We start from the raw sequence: 20,035 nt of genomic DNA on the forward strand, positions 1-20,035 counted from the left end.
TCAGAGCTCCCCTGTGCTGCCCCGTCCGTTGGTTTTTCTCTGTTGTTCTCTCTTTCTCCACATTTCATATATCACTGGGTCAGAGCTCCCCCGTGCTGCCCCGTCCGTTGGTTTCTCTCTGTTGTTCTCTTTCTCCACATTTCATATATCACTGGGTCAGAGCTCCCCCGTGCTGCCCCGTCCGTTGGTTTCTCTCTGTTGTTCTCTCTTTCTCCACATTTCATATATCACTGGGTCAGAGCTCCCCCGTGCTGCCCCGTCCGTTGGTTTTTCTCTGTTGTTCTCTCTTTCTCCACATTTCATATATCACTGGCTTGGTTTCTTCGATCAGAGCTCCCCGTTGGTTTTTCTCTGTTGTTCTCTCTTTCTCCACATTTCATATATCACTGGCTTGGTTTCTTCGATCAGACCTCCCCCGTTGGTTTTTCTCTGTTGTTCTCTCTTTCTCCACATTTCATATACCACTGGGTCAGAGCTCCCCCGTGCCGCCCCGTCCGTTGGTGTTTGAAGGCGGCGGGCCGGCGTGTGCACCTCCCCGCGCAGGCGCCCGGCAGCCACACGTGATACAACGGCACGTAAACAAATGTAAGCCAGCCCGGCGTGCACGGCTCTAATATTTAAGTCCCTGTGGCAGCCCTGTCCCCCAAGCCCTAGTGCAGGACGTCCCGGGCTGGCGGGCTGGGCGTGTAGAGCGAGTCCCGTGCTGAGGCCAAGCCCGTGAGGAGGCCTGAGGTAGGGAGGAGGGAAGGCTGGGGAGAGGTGGAGAAGAAAGTGGAAGGGAGAAGAGGTGGGAAGGATGGAAGGGAGAAGAGGTGGTAAGGATGGAAGGGAGAAGAGGTGGTAAGGATGGAAGGGAGAAGAGGTGGTAAGGATGGAAGGGAGAAGAGGTGGTAAGGATGGAAGGGAGAAGAGGTGGAAAGGATGGAAGGGAGAAGAGGAGGAAAGGATGGGAGGGAGAAGAGGTGGGAAGGATGGGAGGGAAAGAGGAGGGAGGGGGAGTGGTGGAGGAAGGATGGAAAGGAAGGGAAAAAAAGAGGAGGTGGAGAGGAAGGAAAAAGAAAATGAGGATGGGAAGGAAGGAAGGGAAAAGAAAGGGGGGAGGGAAGGAAGGAGAAAGAAAGAGGGGCGAGGGAAGGAAGGAATGTAAAAGAAAGAGGGGGGAGGGAAGGAAGGAGAAAGAAAGAGGGGGAGGGAAGGAAGGAATGTAAAAGAAAGAGGGGGGAGGGAAGGAAGGAAGGATGGAAAGGAAGAAAAGAAAAATAGGGGGGAGGGAAGGAAGGAAGGGATTGGAGGTGATGAAGGAAGGAAAGAGTGAAAGCAATGGGAAGAAGAAGAAGGAACTTTAATGAAGGAAGGGATTTGGAGGTGATGAAGGAAAGAAAGAATGAAAGCAATGGGAAGAAGAAGAAGGAACTGTAAGGAAGGAAGGGATTTGGAGGTGATGAAGGAAGGAAAGAATGAAAGCAATGAGAAGAAGAAAGGAAGGAATTTGGAGGTGATGAAGGAAGGAAAGAATGAAAGCAATAGGAAGAAGGAAGGAAGGAATTTGGAGGTGATGAAGGAAGGAAAGAATGAAAGCAATAGGAAGAAGAAGGAACTGGAAGGAAGGAAGGGATTTGGAGGTGATGAAGGAAAGAAAGAATGAAAGCAATGGGAAGAAGAAGAAGGAACTATAAGGAAGGAAGGGATTTGGAGGTGACGAAGGAAGGAAAGAATGAAAGCAATAGGAAGAAGAAGGAACTGTAAGGAAGGAAGGAATTTGGAGGTGACGAAGGAAGGAAAGAATGAAAGCAATAGGAAGAAGAAGGAACTGGAAGGAAGGGGAGGTGATGAAGGAAGGAAAAAATGAAAGCAATGGGAAGAAGAAGGAACTGAAAAAGGAAGGAAGGAAGGGAGGGAAAGTGATGAAGAAAGGAAGAGAAGGGGTGAGATGGCAGGCCCTGGGGATGAGGGTGCCTGGCCAGTGTCCCGCCAGCACCCTCCTCGGCATATTGAATTAATTTTACAAGTCTGTGTGACGAGGCAACTGTATGGAGTTTGGATATTTTTTTTATTTTATTGACGCTTGATTCTGGGTGATTTTTCTTCCATTTGATTGTTTTAGTTAACTGTAGTGTTTTGAGATCTCATTTCTTGTGTGAATGAATAATTACTATGATATGCCTAGTGCCCAATGCCACAAAATGCGAAAACACAAGGGGGTTGGTCGGGGGGTTGGGGGGCGGATCCTCCGTTAGGTTGTTTATGTACAGTTTACCGTTTACCGTTGATGAGGTTTCGGGCCCCAGTCCACTACAATATAATCACCTGTCCTAGGGACCCTAAGAGAGTCGAGGGAAACGAAGCTCCCTCCCACCCTCCCATTAGTGAGAGTGTCAACACTCCTTCCAGATTTTAGCTGTGGTGAGCTGCAGATGTTGGCTGCTGTAGGACACTGTGGGATACTTTGCCATCCTCAGCTGTGTGAGTCAGCACACATTTCATTGCTGATTTCACACGTGTTGAGATCTACACTTTACAATGTTTCTTGGAGATTTGAAGATTAGTAGAAAATATGGAGATGAGCGTAGCCTTTTCCACCCGAGGATGCGTATACTGCGTCCTTGCGTGCCCTGTACCATATCCGAGGACGCACATACTGGGTCGCGGCGTGCTTTAGCCAATATACGAGTTATTTTATCTTTATATTTATGCTTACATCTCAAAATTATTAATTAATTTATGTTTCTTTACATTCACCATTTAATTTTGCATGTTTTCATATATAATACATGATGATTATGTTGAGTTTATGGCTGAAAACTTTTATATTCAATAGCGACATTTGAAATTTGGCACGCGCGGCGATCCTGGATATGGCGTGGGGCGCTGTTTTGGCCCAGCCGTAGTGAGTTTCTTTATGTGCACCATTTATTGTGTTTATTAATACCAAACAAGAGCAATATTCATCCTTGCACCCAACAATAAAGGATTTTCTTGTGACTTTTTAAGAGAGGAATAATGTAGTTTCCAGCCCTACTATTTCTTTTTCATATGTTGATAGTAGTGTGTTTAGGTGTGCATATAAGACAAGACCAACATTAGCTCTTGCACCCCACGTAACAAAGGATCTCGTGACTTTTTAAGAGAAGAGTAATGTAGTTTTCCGTCCTATTTCTTTTCCAGATATTGACAGTAGTGTGTTTATTTGACCTCTCTTCATGCCTCTCGTTCTGTTCACTTTTGTAGGAGCATTGTCTAGTGTGCTTTTTCTGTTTTATGCCCTTGAGCTGCCTCCCTTGTTGCAGAAGAAATAATAATAATACAAGACAAGTTCAACATTAGTTCCTGCCCCCCACAGAGCAGGAGGCATGTCTGGAAGCAGCAGTGGCTCCAGCAGCAGCAGCCCCCAGAAACGTGTGTACCTGGACTTCAATGCCACCACCCCGCTGGCCCCGGAGGTGATCCAGGCGGTAGAACAGAGCATGCACGAAGCCTGGGGCAACCCAAGCTCAGACCATGAAGAGGGTGCCAGGGCCAGAGCCGTCATTAACCAGGCGCGGGATGACGTGGCCCGCATGATTGGGGCCATGCCGCAAGATGTGCTTTTCATGTCTGGCGGAACGGAGGTGAGCAAAGGCGTGTGTCGGGGGTGGGTTAGATTAAGTGTTATGTGTGTCTTTTCTTTTTCCTGTTCCTTGTTTCTGTTTCTCTGTTTTCCATGCTGTTATGACTAATGCAGTGTTGGGTTAAGTTTCTTGAATACATTGAAACATATACGTATATTCACTTGGTATATATGTTTTACCCATTATAATTCAGCCAGTTTGTTTATAGATTATGGTTGGGGTTAACATTGTAGGGTGGGCAAGGCAGCATGTCCTAACATATGTACAATTCACTGTTTTATGAATATTTACTAAATAACAGTAAAACTAACAGAAATCTTTATACAAAATTTAAGTTTCTCAGAAATTTGAGTTACATCTTCAGATTTTACCTTGAACTTTTAATAATTTCTTTCAGGCTAACAATGTTGTTCTTCACTGTGCTGTGACACACTTCCGCAAGTGGTGCCTCTCCCAGGACAGCCCCATCTACCACCACCTGCGGCCACACATCATCACCACCAAGGTGGAGCACGATGCCATCAAGCTGCCCCTCACCCATAGATATGCTATCGAGGCAGGTCAGTACACATCTAATACAACTCACAGAATCTTACACTCTTTTAACCCGGTAGCAGCAACGGGCCAAATTTGTGGCTTTACCGTGCGTGTAGCAGCGACGGGCCAAATTTGTGCCATGATATAAACCCCCCAAAATAGATGATACATAATCTGATCACAAATGCTTTGATATATATTATGAAATCGTTTGTGTGAAGGATGATTTTTTTCTCATTTTCTCACTTGGAGGGACCATTAAGAAACATGATCCCCACTGCTACCAGGTTAATTAGTAGTTAGCTACAGTTTGCTGCATGAGTTAGAGGATGTTGACTAGAAAAAAAGGCCAGGGGTGAAGTATCATACAATTCTCTGGTTGAACCCTAAAAGTACAGTGCCCAATTGGATTTTGTGCTTTATTTCACAAAATCACATATGGCGACATGGTAATTTGTATATGTTGAGTAGATTTGCTTATGGCAGGGACGTGTTCAAAGTAAGTGGTCTTCAACAGCAGTGACTTGACTCATTGTGATTCCTCCATGGCATAGTGGTTAGCATGATTGCCTCAGATGGAGATGTCGAGTTCAACCTTCAGCTGGAATAGAGACGGACGGGTGGTCTCCTCCTGCCTCTGCCTTTGGTACATAGCAGTCACCAGCCAGGCAGAAATAAAACATAATGTTGTTGGGGAAAAACATTTAGTGTATGATTTGTTTCTTGATGTATTTTCAGTTCCTTTTTCTTTATGTTCAGAGACTGATATCTTTTTCTTTACAATCCTCAGATGTAACTTACCTGGGGGTGGAAAACCTTCCTGAAGCCGTGCTGGAGTCCATCCGGCCCTCCACCTGCCTCATCACCGTCATGCTGGCCAACAACGAGACTGGCATCATGTTCTCCGTGGCCCACATCGGCAGGTAAGGTCACTCAAACGTTCTACCACATTTTGGGTGAAACCTTATTTTTTAATTTTATCTTTTATTATTATTGTAATTGTTTATTTATTCATTTTATTTCTTTTATTCTTTTCTGTTCATTCACCTTGGAGATGGCAGTTCAGGAATTTTGTGACCGCTCTTGCTTAGTAAATTTTCATTCTCACTTCAAAGGACTGGACCCGTAGAATTCCATGTTTCTTGTGCCACCGTGTACAGGGGGCAGTGCGATATAGATGAGCACCGAGGACATGTGCTGCTATGATGTATGCCCTTGACTTTAATCATAAATTAATTCATTTCGCTTGAAAACTCGCGTGTGAATGGAACCTGATGGTGAAATCAATCTCTGGGCTCTGCTTCAGCTACTCAGGATAATTTGTGACATCTTACTGAATATAGCATTGTGGTATTTGTGAATGTCATGAAATAAAGATATGTAATCAATTTTTGTAGCAGATGCCTCACACTTTCCTGGTTTTTATTTATTTATTTATTTATTTTTATTTATTATTATTATTTTTTTTTTTTACAGCTGTTCAAGGGCATAAAAAAGGTAACAAATGTGAAAAAAAGCCCGCTACTCAGCTACCTTTAGGTATTCTTGTTTTATTGAGTGTGAGTCCAAAACCATCTACAAGTATTAATATTCATCACAGGTTATTAGCTGAGGTCAACAAGAAGAGAGAAAATGAGGGCTTGTTCAAGGTCCTCCTCCATACAGACGCAGCGCAGGCCATCGGGAAAGTTCCAGTTGATGTCACGGACCTCAACATTGACTACTTGACTATAGTTGGACACAAGGTTGGTGGTGCTTCTTTCTTCTTCTTCTCTTTCTTTTCATTTAACATCCTTATTTTACATGTGGGATTGGACGTGTGCTTGTCAGTGGGTAGCATAATGATGACTTCCTTGATATTTAATTGCACCAAAGGATGGGGTAGTTAGTGGCAGAACTAGTGGGGGTAATATTAAAGCTAGTAATACTATTTGCTATTTAATGTTTAATTTCATGTATTTGATTATTTACATTTGTATTTATTTGAGTCACTCCAGTCTAAGACCTCCAGTGAGCTTTGGGATGTTTTCAGTCTATGTTATGGTCACACCCACCGTCAGGGTCAGAAGCAGAAGTACTTGGTGTGTAACTGTGCTGAAACAAATTACACTGTTCATCTGTCCCTCATTCCAATTGTTTTATCTGTTTTCAAACTTCATCTGTCCCGTGTCATCTATTTAGGTAGTCTGTAGAATATTGCTGATTGTGATGATTTAGAAACTGTTCATGATTTCAATTTCTAGTACTATGGACCCCGGATTGGTGCTCTTTACATCCGAGGCCTTGGTCACAAGACTCCAGTTTACCCACTGTTCTACGGTGGCGGGCAGGAGCGGGGTTACCGTCCAGGCACAGAGAACACCCCCATGATTGCTGGGCTGGGCCGCGCATCACTGCTCGTCCACAACAATGTTCAGGACTATTACAGCTCCATGAAGAAGACAAGAAACTACATGGAAAGGCAACTAAAGGTGAGAAAACTTCATTTTAGGGGACTCAAGATAAAAAAGATTTTGTTTTAGTTGTATGGTAATATAAGAAGGCCAAGGAAGACGTGGAGAAAGGTGGTGGAGGAAGATATGAGGAGGCTGAACATCACGGAAGATATGGCTATGGACCGGCAAAAGTGGAGGAGGCTCATATCCTGTCCAACCCCACCATAGGGAATAAATGGACGTTAAACGATGATGATGATGAATCACCAAGTGGTTCCTTCAGACTATATTGATATCAAAGAGTTTTATATGAGGTACCAGGAGGCTCTCTGATACCTCATGCCAATTTACAGTTGGTCTGCTTTCTTTAACTTACTGACTTTTCTCTACGATCATAACAAACAGAATAAGTGCAACATTAGACTCAAACCAGCCTTGATTTTGTAGTGAATACTTAACCCAGTAGCAGCGGGGATCATATTTCTCACTGGTCCCTCCAAGCGAGAAAAATGAGAAAAAATCACCGCTCACACAAAGCGTTTCATAATATATAGCAAAGAATTTGTGATCAGATTATGTATCATCTATTTTGGGGGGTTTATATCATGGCACAAATTTGGCTCGTCGCTGCTACACAGTAAAGCCACATATTTGGCCCGTCGCTGCTACACGGTAAAGCCACAAATTTGGCCCGTCGCTGCTACACGGTAAAGCCACAAATTTGGCTCGTCGCTGCTACACGGTAAAGCCACAAATTTGGAAAGCCACAAATTTGGTCCTGCTGCTACACAGTAAAGCCACAAATTTGGCCGCTGCTACACGGTAAAGCCACAAATTTGGCCCGTCGCTGCTACACGGTAAAGCCACAAATTTGGCTCGTCGCTGCTACACGGTAAAGCCACAAATTTGGCCCGTCGCTGCTACACAGTAAAGCCACATATTTGGCCCGTCACTGCTACATGGTAAAGCCACAAATTTGGCCCGTCGCTGCTACATGGTAAAGCCACAAATTTGGCCCGTCGCTGCTACCGGGTTAACAACTGACTACGCCCATATTATTAATCAAGTTCTCTAAAAATCAACAAACTTCAATAAACCACTATGCATGCCTCACTGATTGAGATTTTTTATTATTATTATTATTATTATTATTATTATTATTATTATTATTATTATTATTATTATTATTATTATTATTATTATTATATTTTCAATCATATATGTATTCCATCATTTACATTACAGAAAGTGTTTGGCAATCAAGTCAAGATCAACTGTGTGGATCCATGCATACCGCTGGACCCTGAAGCGTGTTCCGTGCCGCCCCGCGGACCAAAGCAGCAACACTTTATCTTCCCGAGACTCCCGAACACCTCCTCTGTCTCCTTCTACTATAGACAGGTATTCCAGCTCTGGATATGCTTTTTCATTTAATTCATCCTTAAGCATAAGTACCCTATTACATTTTTTTCTGTGGGTATCAAGTTATGTTTCAGTATTATCATGCAAAGAAATCTGTCAAAATGTATGATTAACCCAGTAGCAGCGGGGATCATGTTTCTTAATGGTCCCTCCAAGTGAGAAAAATGAGAAAAAGTCACCCCTCACACAAACCATTTCATAATATATATCAAAACATTTGTGATCAGATTATGCATCATTTATTTTGGGGGGTTCAAATCATGGCACAAATTTGGCCCGTCGCTGCTACACGGTAAAGCCACAAATTTGGCCCGTCGCTGTTACCGGGTTAATTCATCCATAAGCATAAGTACCCTAATACATTTTTTTCTGTGGGTATCAGTGTTGCTTCAGTATTATCATGCAAAGAAATCTGTCAAAGTGTATGATTAAAAACTCCCCCAGCTGTGAAAATAAATGGTTGACCTTGGTGTTGCATCATTTGCTTGCCTGAAAACACCATTGCTTGTGTACTTGTCTCTACCTTTTAGTATCTTCTTCACTTTAACATGTAGATTCCAACCACAGTGAGCTCAACCTGCCTAACCAAGCCTTACTTATCATGCACTTTGCTTTGTTTATACTTCATGTATTGGATCTAGTCAGCAATGTTACCTGGGTTAAGAATAGATGTTACAAGTCACAAAACTTTTGGTGTTGGTATTTACCTGTGGGTCCGTGCGTGGGTGGGTGTCTGTATGGAGAATAACTGGTTGTTTAAAAATGTAAAAGAAATGTGAATGGTAGTATTTTAAGTTCTTGTTTTATATTTATCTATAAATTATTTGTTTTGTACATATATTTATACCATGATTTTTCAGGTCTCTGGACCTGAAATTTTGAGGCACTGCCGACTGGTGCAGGCCAGCTGTGGGGCTGCTTGCCATGCCCACACTGAGAACCAAAGTAAGTAGAGAAAATTTGCAGTAATCAAGTATTTCTAAAGTATGATTTAATTTTCTTTCCTTGTGGAGTTTGAAAATAACAAATTTGCATTGTATGAGAATGGCAAGGATAAAGATGGGTTATTTCCTGTCAGGGAATACCATGGGAGCCAGTGTGAAGCAGAATGACAACAGAGGTCACCAGTGTTGTTATTGGAACATGTATGATGAAGGAAACCTTGGAGCTCACGTTATCTAATTTTCAGGTATTCTTGAGGCATCCGGCGTGTGCTCCTTCCACGCCTCCCGCACCATACGCCTCAGCCTGGGCCGAGACACCACCATGGAGGAAATTGATTTGGCCATTCAGGATGTCAAGCAGGCTATTGAAAAGCTGATTGGACGGTCAGTATAATCAACGCTGTAAATGTTCAGTCATCTGCAAGTTACATGATCTCCCTTTCAAAAGGTATGACAAACCACACCCCACTAGCATGGTATGAGCAGGCTGACAGGGGTGAACACATCCCCTCAACTGTTTTATGATTTCAGTTATGGTAACAGACATTGTTTTCTAATAGATTTTTCCTCTAAATTCATCACCACAAATGTTTTAGAGGTTGACATCTACTTTTTGATGCCTATTTAGATGTGAGTTTTTCACAATAGCTTTTGTTTCTTTCACTTTTGATAAAAGTGTCGTGATTGGGTACTTGATTGCCCTTCATTGAAATTACCATACTGAATAGCCTGAAAAGGACTGAAGAAGCCTCCCAAGTGGTTGGGAACTACCTTGAAAATGAATGATCTCAATAGGATATTGCAGAGGTTATTGATATCCATTAGTTCCAGTTTGCATGACAAGGTGTCTCCGAAAGACAGGTGTGTACTTAAAAGAAGATTCAGGGCTATTTAGTACACAGATGGGTGAGTTGTCATGCAGTAACCTTGGCAGTCTGCACACCAGGAACAACCAGGATGGCATTTATATATGAATGTGTAGGTTGCATGATAGTTCATTCAGTGCATCAAATGTACTGAAACAAAATGTGTGTGCATGTCTATACATGTACACACATGCTGCATGCATGCATAAATGTAGGTTCACACATGCATACATGTGAATGTGTGCTCGTGTACACACACGTACGTACGCGAGTATGAAGATGATTGTGGCACCCAGAGGGCAAGGGATGCCCCTGCTGTGGCCACGCCCGGGGTGGAGATGGAGGTGTGGACGGGGAGAGAGGCTGATGGATTGTGGCCCCAGTGATTGGACTGTGATAGGTTGGTTTTCCTGAGTTCCAGGGCTGTGCGGGCTTGGGCAGCAGTAGCCTCACCTCGTATATTCACCGCATTCTAAAGATCTTGAGAGATGTGCTTTCATTCTGATTTGAAAGATTGTTTGAGAGTGTAGTACTATAACGATTTAAACGGATTTTATTTTATTATTGTTTTATTTATTTATTTATATAATACTTTTTAGTAAAGTATTAGTTGGTGGAAAGATTTATTTATTTGTAATAATGTTTGTAATTAAATACTTTCAGCCATAGGCTTGTATATTGAAACTCTTATTTATGTCAGAAGGCAGTGCAAAGCATTGGTTTGATAATATAGAAATTATTTTGTTGAAAGTAAACATTTATTTATAGCAGTTATGGATATTAGGTGTCGTGGACATGAGATATTCATGTTAGCCGCTGTTCAACATGCAGGGTGCAGCAGTGGCAAGGCATAAATTGATATTGTCTTAGGTAAATTTTAATGATTGATCAAATTTTATTTTGTTAATATTAATGAAGGAAAATTAAAAGTTGTTTGTTAGGTGATGATCACAGAACCTACGAGAAGTATGTTTTATACTTTTAAAAAAATAGGCTTACTTCAAATTTTAGGATCTATAATATTTGGAAGTGGAAAAATTTGAAAAAAAAAAAATATACATTCCTAAAATGTTATCCTAGAAGCTAGTGGCATAATGCTGCCAGCATCCATTCATGGCATTTAGAACACTTGGACCAGCCAGGACAGTACCTGTGGCACGAGGCGACCAGTGGATCACAGGTGCGCCCAGACCACAGAAAATGGCCTGGAATCAGTTTGAACCTTTGAGAATCAACACCCCTCATAGCAGATCACTTCTTTTTGAGCTGTCTTCATCATGTTATCCCATTTTCTATTGGCAGGATGGAGACTAGAAAAGGTCTCAAGCCAGAACAAATTAAAAAAAATGTGAGAATAAATAAAAAGCACTGAAGTCAGGAAAGAACACACTGACCTGTGAACTGTGATAGCCAGCAAGGCCATCCAGACCCCTGCCGGCACTATGACCCACAAACCCATGACCGTATCTTCATAAGGTGTGACTGAGTGGTGGAAATTGTCTGCATTAAGCCTGAGATGTGCAAAACTATCACAGTATCCTCATAACGGTTTACCTAATTAATTTTGGATTGGTGACTGCTTTATTTGTGTGTTTTTTCCTTTTGAAAAGGGTGCCCATTATGAGGACAACATACATTAAATATTTTTTTGTTAAGTCCAGGAAAAGGCCTGCCATGGGTCACTTTGTTGCCACAGATACTGTTCTAGTGGCCATAATCAGGAAAGGATTTATTAATAATTTAATTTAATATGTGGAAAATCTTTTTTATAGTTTAAAAGATGCCACTTTAATCATTTTTTATGGTGGAGTCTGGCTGACGGGAGGCAGCAGGGCTGTCCATTATTCCCTCCTGGGGCCAAGGTGCGCTGCTGTCGGAAGTGGCAGAAAGACATCCACGTGGGAAACAGTTTTGATAAATGATCATTTATAAAATTGTGTTGGGATATGTGAACATTTACTTTAAGTATAGTGATGCTAAAATAGCAATAGTTATGTAAATTTAGAATTTATCATAAAACTGCCATTAGGTATTAACTTTTACAGCCGTTTCTTTAGTAAACTTAAGATAAATGTGCAACACTAGTGTGACAGTTCTCCAAACCAGACGTGAAACCTTTTGTAAGACTAACGTAGGATGCTGCCATGACTGTGGCATCAGCTAGTAAGTAATTCACAAAGAATCACAGGAGTGTCACATTCATGAAAACATGTGCTCAAGCAATTTGAGAAGCTATGTAACTAGTGCCGGAGCTTATTCCATGTTTTCTGCTGGAATGACTTGCACCTCTGCTTGTATAGCGCTTTCCTTGTGATTTCCTTTAGTCAGCGTGGGCTCTTTGGACAGAAACCATCCAACAAGATTGTCGCTGCACAAATGGCGTGTCACATTGTACCATCATCCAGAAAGTAGTGGAATTTTATCCATATCTTTAAAAACAAGTACCTGTAAGAGTTAGAAAGTTCATTCCTCATCTTTTCTATTACCTAAAAACTAAATCTGTCTTGGATTTCACTACATTACATTTAGCTTATAAAATAATTTGCCCATGTAAGCTGTTTAATGTCATGGCTTGTTGAAAGAAGATATTTTTGTAATGACTATTCTCAGTGTCTTCAAGTGTGTAGAAATATGCTGCTTAATTGTGATAGTTTTCTAGTAGATGTACTTGCTTGGAGCAGTAAGTAGTAGTAGTAGTCCTTTGAAAACGAACACCATTGTGTCCAGCTTGTTACTGTGTCCGTCAATGAATGTTTTGATGTAACAAAAATCTTGGAATATACTCTGTAAGTTTTATATAATTATGAGCTTGTAATATTTGAGAGACAATGGTGTTTAGTGCCAGGACTGAACTCTGGCGGTAAGGGCCAGCAGCATCATGCCCGTGGCAGTGTCCAGAGTTGTCAGAGCTGTGATTGATTGTTGGTTCAGTCTTCCAGTTTGTCAAGGAGCAGGCTGTTTCGAGGTCTTGCGATGCACCTCACAGTAACACCTACATGCAGACATGCAATGCACATCACACACAAAAACTGCACAGTCAGGGTAGAAAGGCTTGAAATATTGGATGATATGACATTCATTGATGTTTTTTATACAGTTATGCTACCAGTTTACTGGCAGCTGATGTGGCATCTTCTTTAGTTTGAACAAAATTATAAAAGGGAGCTTGAAATTCCCTCAACCACCAACTCTGTGTCCATGAAGGGCCTTGTGTGTAGCCTACACCTCTAGGGTTGTTTACACAGCACAGCTTGGTGGTGATCCTTCAATTTTGTGAGATTCCAAGGAGCTGCCTTGTATAGGTCTACTGGCCTCCGCATACTCCTGTTCTTTTGTTCTTAGTTCTCACATATAACCCTGACTATGGCTTTCTTAGAGGGATACAGGTGTTAATGGAATGGTGATGTCAAATGTAAACTTCATTTCAAATCAATTCCCACAAACAATTGAACTGTTGAAAAAAAATGGACAGTGGTGTTTCAGTGCTTACACTGTGTGACAATTCTAGCAGCCATGGCCATGGTGCTTTACGGGACAGGAGGAGTGTAATTACTGGGTCAGCAGCCTGTTGTGTTATTACTGTGTGACCTTACCTGGTCTGGCAAAATTGTTAATCCAGCAAGGCCTCGCAACCAAGGGACCCGTTAAAATGGTGGTGTACTGGTAGTTTTAGGAAAACATGTCAAAATATGTAAGTTACCTTATTCAGGGAATCAAAATACAAAAAGTCCACTTCCACAAGTTGGAGACCCTCTAAGTAAGGCCCTAAATCAGGCTGCCTTGAATTGGAAGCCTTCAAACATTGAGCCAGTATGACGGGAATTTCACGGCCGCCGGCAGTCACAGCCAGGTTGCACAGCTGGTGGAGTGCCTGCTGTCACCTGCCTACAGCCTCCTGCACCCTCCAGGTTTTTAGCTTACCAAGTTCCTATAGATGCAAAGAAGGGTTAGGGGTTCCTGAATGCCTACAGTAAAAAAAGAGTTGAAGTACAGTGCTCACTAACGTTTTGATTGTAATTGCTACCAAGATGAGAAGTTGCAAAATATTAAGTGAATAACTGATAAGCAAAAATACAGTTGCCTCAAAGCAAGCAGACTTGGACCAATTTCTTACTCATAATTTCTTTTTTCTCAACTCAGTACACTTGTTTTATGCTTCCCGTGTGAGGGCAGTCTGGATGTTCACCACCACCTCCAACAATTGATTCTGACACTATGTATTCAGAAGGATTCAGCAAGGAGTAGAAATCTCTAAAAAACATGCCTGGTAGCAGAAAGAGAGAAGGTTGAGAATATTAACAAACTTGACAGACAGCAGCTGAACATTGGGCTACAGTGATCAGGTCTGTCCGGCTGCTTCCAAACTTGGTGCTGCCTCTTGTGCTCACGGTATTTGAAGACTTAAGAGGTTTTCAGTAAAGAACAGTTTTGTCTGCATTGTTTAGTGCCACCAAATGTCACGGCAACTCATCACCATCCATCGCCTTGTCCTCCTTGACCCCTTAACCCCTTCACACATCGGCGTCACGGATGGATAGGGTTAAACTGCTCCCCGGTGAATGGGACTCAAATAACAGTCAAGCAGCTCTATTGACCACAGCTGCACTTAGGGAACATTTAGTGCAGCGCTAGAGAAAGCACACACTCGCGGCGTTACACAAATTGACCTAAAAGCTTGTGTCAAAATGCATCATGAGATTCTAAAACTGATCATCTGTCAAAAAATGGGACAATTGTTTTATATAATACCCCCGGATACTGTAGCCCATACATGCTCTTTACATAAGGTGGGATTGCTCCTCTGTCTCATGCAAACCGATTTTTTCTATCAAATCTGTCTACTTCCTTCATTGCCCCGGCCACTTCAGCCATGTCACCTCCCAACACCAGAAGTAATGAGGAAGAGAAATACACATTAATACCATACATATGTGTGATGGGGAAAAAAGAAAAGTCTAAATTATCACATAGCCTATTGATAATATTAACTCGGTAGCAGCGGGGATCATGTTTCTTAAAGGTCCCTCCAAGCAAGCAAAATGAGAAAAAAATCACCCCTCACACAAACCATTTCATAATATAAATCAAAGCATTTGTGATCAGATTGTGTATCATCTATTTTGGGGGGTTTATATCATGGCACAAATTTGGCCCGTCGCTGTTACACGGTAAAGCCACAAATTTGGCCCGTCGCTGTTACACGGTAAAGCCACAAATTTGGCCCGTCGCTGTTACATGGTAAAGCCACAAATTTGGCCCGTCGCTGGTACACGGTAAAGCCACAAATTTGGCCCGTCGCTGGTACACGGTAAAGCCACAAATTTGGCCCGTCGCTGTTACACGGTAAAGCCACAAATTTGGCCCGTCACTGCTACCAGGTTAATAGGACACATGAAAAACTTCTACATTTGTATGGGAAATCCATTTTCCAAACAACTTCTAATAATGTAAGGCTGTAGACAGAATCAGATGCCTCAAAAGTGTGTGCTTGATGAAGGATTTATCTGATAACCTTTATCAAAACATTAGACTGAAGCAATTTTGTAGAAATATAAATAGTGAGAATGTCTCTCCTAGTTCGTTATGTCTGCCTGACTGCTGCACATTACACACAATCAGCATCATATTTTTATTACTTTTCCTGCTCAGCACTCAGTCAGCACAATTGCCTGTTATGGAGACTCCTTGCTGACATTCCTAATGAATACATTTTCTTTCTGACATGACTTTTGTGAGAAGGATGGATTAGCTTCAATGTGTAGCCCATCAGTCCCATATATTTTTGCTATCACCATGCAGACACTTAACAAAGGATTTATTTTTTTGTGTCAAAGAATTAAAGTTTTCATATATTTTTTTCAAATCAAATTACTGACAAGATTACATTGTTAAGGTTTGACAGACTGGCAGGCTAGTTATGCAGCTGTGGGCGGCCACGTGTCACAAGTGGTACTGTTGGTGTATGCACACAGCGGTATTATTTGTCATTACCAAGGAAAGACTTTAAAATGAAGTGAAATTTCAGAATGATGCCCCGTAACCTGTCTTGCATAACTTGTGTGATGAAACTAAAAGCATTGTCGTGTTCAAGTCATTTTGTCTTTATTTTCACATCGTGATTATGATGAGCATTAGAAAACAAAGTGAAAGCCATTTTTATACAAGTCACATCTAATATCATTTACCTACAATTAGCTCCTAAAGAAGTGTTATGCATCTTCTTTAGTATGAGTTAAAATTTCTTTTAACTAAAATAGAATTTATAACCAAGCTGATCATTCTGCAAGTACTATTTATTATGTGCTTCATGTGCTAAAGGCAGGAATGAATTGTTTGAGCAAACTGCAGTTGGTAATCCACCTTGAGTGAGGATGTTTTAGTTGTGTGTCTGCAAGCTTTGGCCTTGAAGGTTAGGAAGGCAATGTTTTCATCCCTGTCTAGTGTGTGTTTATATGTCCCTGTTTTACATCCTGGTGACTTAACACAACACCAAGAACCAAACAGGTCTTGACTAGAGAAGGTGCTTTTAAAGCTTCTGTGTTCAGCAAATGTGAAGTAATTGCCAATGATTGCCCAAAGCACATTTGGAATATCATGTGGTACTTATATTATTTATGGTTCAGCATTCCATCCATAGTATTCCTTGCCACTCAAAAGGAAGGTATTCTTTTAAGTGTGTGATGGTGCCTCATTGATTTCTGAAATCTTAAAGGATTGTAATATTAAGGGTTGAGAACACTGATGTTGCAATTTCCTGTGCCTCTCATTTTTAAGTTTTCATAAATTTGCCCCCAGAGAAAGTTTAAAAACTGAAGCTTTCATTTATTTATTCCCACAATTATTGTAACTAGTTGCTGTTGAATCTGTATTTAAAAAAAAATCATATGGGCACTTCATATTGACAGTAACAAACCTTTCTAAAACGTGATTCATCTTTGGTTAATTGTATTTAACATACCTGTCGTCACCTTTTATGCTATAGTCCACCGTAAATATGAAGTCAGTTTAGGTGGGGCCCAAACCTCTTCACAGCGCTGCTGCATTACCCCCAACACGTCACTCTCTCCCTTGTATGTTATCTAAGTACTATTTGAAATTGTGTATCAGATATTCTGTGAGCTTTAAATAAGATATGGCAGCGCTATGGCCAGGGAACTCTCTGAGCGGGCCCCGTCCAAACTGACCTCACAGCTGTCGGACCATAGTCATGCTAACAGACTCCACACCTGAGTATGGTGTATTATGTGGAGAAAGGGCAACATTTGCACAACAAATTGAGTCAGAGTAAACTTCACCCTTAATAAGATTTTCAGAAGGCAGAGGAGTCAGTTTTGTGAAGCTGCTTATTGCTAGTAGATGACCGTCTCATGACAAGTAGAAGTTTCCCCACTATGTATAGTATTTCATAAAAGTAAGAGCAATAAAAAAATCATTTTAATATCAAACAAAGCATTGTCAAACATCAGTATAGTATACATTAAATACAGTTAAGATTTGCATTACCATCATATTTGTATTTGTCCATACAAATAAGTTATATCAGAATTTAGATTCTAACAATGTGTAGTGTGTATAAAATGAGTGAGCTGTGATTGAATGGAAGGTCAAGTGTTGGTGCTACAGTAATGTGTTCATCTGTGTTGTGTGAGTCACATGACATCTGAAGGTGCTGGTCAAGATCCTTCCCGTCTTGATGGAAAGTGTCAACTACTACTTGTTGAGGAAGTGTTTGGTACTATACAGACAGAAAAAAGTTGTTATTAGTGATACATTTTGTGGAGATAAGATTTTGTATGTTTTGTAATTTTTTATAGCATTTTGTTACATCAAAATCAGCTTCCTCCAAGATGTAGAGTTAATAAATGAGGACATTCCAAGCATCATGGTGCCAGAGCACCCTAAACAAGTGCTAGATTGTTTACAGATTGTTATAGTTTGTGGTGCCCCACTGACCAATGTGCTCCTTGTTCAGAATGACAGCTGAATTGGGCCAGATTATTATTATTATTGTTATTATTATCATTGACATAAGGAACTGTCGGCCCCATCACATAGCACCTTCATGGTGTAGATAACCTATTGCCCTACAGTGATGCAGGGAGTTGAAGGTTGGGATGAGAATCTCACCATCTGCCATCCTTCCCCTCATGGCTGGAGCCTTGAAAGTAGGCCCGGACTGTTCGAAGGTCTGGTGAGGCACGTGTAACTGAATGGCTGGGTCTGTGGAATGTTAAATGGTGTGTGTGTGTGTGTGTGTGTGTGTGCGCGTGCCTGGGAGTGATGGCAGGGTCAGTTTTACCTGGCACCTTGAATAGATAGAACTGAGTGTTCTGTCACTCAATGTCTGTGGCCCTTGTCCCATTTCATGCAGGAAATGGGATTATCATTATTATGATTGGTTATTATTATTACAATTATTGTTACTGATAACATCTTATATAATTGTCTATTTGACTTGTATTACTTGTGTTCTGCATAATTTGCACAAAAGTGCTTTTTCTTTCATGTGAATAATATTTTTGTTTTCTGAAGTCCTCAGTACAAGAGCTCATATTCTTGTAGATCTTTGTTCATTGTCATTTTGGTCAGTGGGGTGCGTGGAGTTGCTAGTCTGTGGGGTGAGTGGGTGTTGAGAACGCCCTGGAGCACCGGGCCCGTCCCAGGCCAACATTTGGCTGGCTTCAACAACACCAGTAATTTTCTGTTGCACTGCTGAATGCTGGTCTGGACCTGGGCAACTGTCTCATATTAGTTATGGGACACTAAACTGTTGTAGTTGTAATGCTAAATAAAGCAATCAGTGTAACATTAATTATCTTCAAACCTTTACAATGTGATATATTTGTAGAGGTAAAGCTTCCAAAATCCAAGGTCAGGACTTGGTGGATGCCAGATCCTAGAAAACTCCAGATCATGGTATAGCTGGTACTCAAAGCTTTACTAAACCATAAGATCACACACAAAATAGTAGTACAATACACACACAAAAAGGTGAGTTTGTATCCTGTACTCCTAACAGCCTCTGTCATCACAAGGCAGGTGTCCTCAGTGCCTCTCAATGATGAACTGTGGCTTTCATGGTAAATACATACGCGGGAACAGGGCCACTGAAACCACATGTTCACTGACCTTTGTAGAGTACCAATTGAACTGGCAGCCAAGTAAGCATCTAACACACTTAAGAAACAACTAAAATAAGGAAAGCACAGCCAACAGGTCAAGGGCAAAACAAGTAAGTTAACCCCTTGACTGTGGATTTCCTACAAGAAGACATCACCAAGCTACAGGAATGGAACAAAAAGTGTCTGCTACAATTCAATGAAGAAAAATGTAAAGTCATGCACCTTGAGAAGGGATATCCAGCATTCCAATACCACATGGGAAGCACTCCACTATCCACCACAGAGGTCCAAGTTTTGAAGGTAGGAAATTATAATCTGAAAAATCCCAAAATGGATCAACTTTTAGAGGTAGAAGAATGTTGATCCCAGTAGGTGATCCTGACATATCAAACAAAATTATCCATTCCCTGAAATTCATGGAAATTGTCGGGTGGCCGGGGAATAAATCCTCTCAGGGGTTCTGTGTCCCTGCCCACGGCTAGCAGACAGTCCAACAACTGATTTTTTTGTGTGTTTTGGGCAGTTAATATTTTTGACAGGGAAGGGTTGCTGGCCCAATTTCAACTAACCCAGATGAATCATGTCCCGTTACCTGCATCTTGGAGCAGTTTGTAACCCAGAGGTGTTGTTTACATACCCTGCCACTTTACCAATCCAACCCAAACAGGTGGGGCTCCTTAGCCATGGTGGGCAATCCAACTAGGCCCTTGGCCGAAAACTCAGGGGTCAGAAAGGGTACGAGGGGGAAAAAAATAATGAATGTCGTATCATCAACCACCTAACGTTAAGAGATCATGGAAAAATCCAATGTTTAACGGAAGATGATGTTGACTCCGAGGCACTAAATCAAGGCCTGTTACCAGCATAGCCTGTGAACACCAGCTCAGGCTACACAGGAATGTGGCGCACTACCCAGAAGCTGACCCTGCTAACCGAGTTGTTTCTTTAAGACAATTCTGAGTGGAAGACACCAAGAGGATGCCCACAACGCTCATGGCTTGAGCAGGTCAATGGATCCTACCATGATGGGAGGACAGCTTGCATGGGGACATTTTTGGAGGGCAAGGCAATGCCTCCCTTACCCCCTGTGATGGGATTCAG

General features: G+C 41.6%; 1 protein-coding gene across 2 annotated transcripts; it reads left to right on the plus strand.

The window, feature by feature from the left end:
* Positions 1–474: 474 nt before the first annotated feature.
* LOC126988754 (selenocysteine lyase-like) lies at positions 475–18,618 on the plus strand. 2 transcript variants are annotated; one of them, XM_050847125.1, is made up of 9 exons: positions 475–585; positions 3,341–3,608; positions 4,006–4,168; positions 4,936–5,068; positions 5,746–5,890; positions 6,389–6,616; positions 7,826–7,981; positions 8,863–8,947; positions 9,192–18,618. In XM_050847125.1, the coding sequence occupies exons 2-9, from the start codon at positions 3,351–3,353 to the stop codon at positions 9,338–9,340; spliced, it is 1,317 nt and encodes a 438-aa protein (XP_050703082.1). In that variant the 5' UTR covers positions 475–585; positions 3,341–3,350; the 3' UTR covers positions 9,341–18,618. The 2 variants fall into 2 exon arrangements, with proteins under 2 accessions (XP_050703082.1, XP_050703081.1); XM_050847124.1 differs by having other exon boundaries at positions 537–732.
* The last annotated feature ends 1,417 nt before the right edge of the window (positions 18,619–20,035 follow it).

Source organism: Eriocheir sinensis, chromosome 70 (assembly GCF_024679095.1).
Source record: "Eriocheir sinensis breed Jianghai 21 chromosome 70, ASM2467909v1, whole genome shotgun sequence".
NCBI lineage: Eukaryota > Metazoa > Arthropoda > Malacostraca > Decapoda > Varunidae > Eriocheir > Eriocheir sinensis.

Bases quoted from the DNA above. Each gene is read 5' to 3' on its own strand.
- LOC126988754 (XM_050847125.1), top strand. From the start codon at position 3,351: ATGTCTGGAAGCAGCAGTGGCTCCAGCAGCAGCAGCCCCCAGAAACGT. The intron at 3,609-4,005 runs GTGAGCAAAGGC...AATTTCTTTCAG, and splicing joins TCATGTCTGGCGGAACGGAG to GCTAACAATGTTGTTCTTCA. The intron at 6,617-7,825 runs GTGAGAAAACTT...TTTACATTACAG, and splicing joins ACATGGAAAGGCAACTAAAG to AAAGTGTTTGGCAATCAAGT.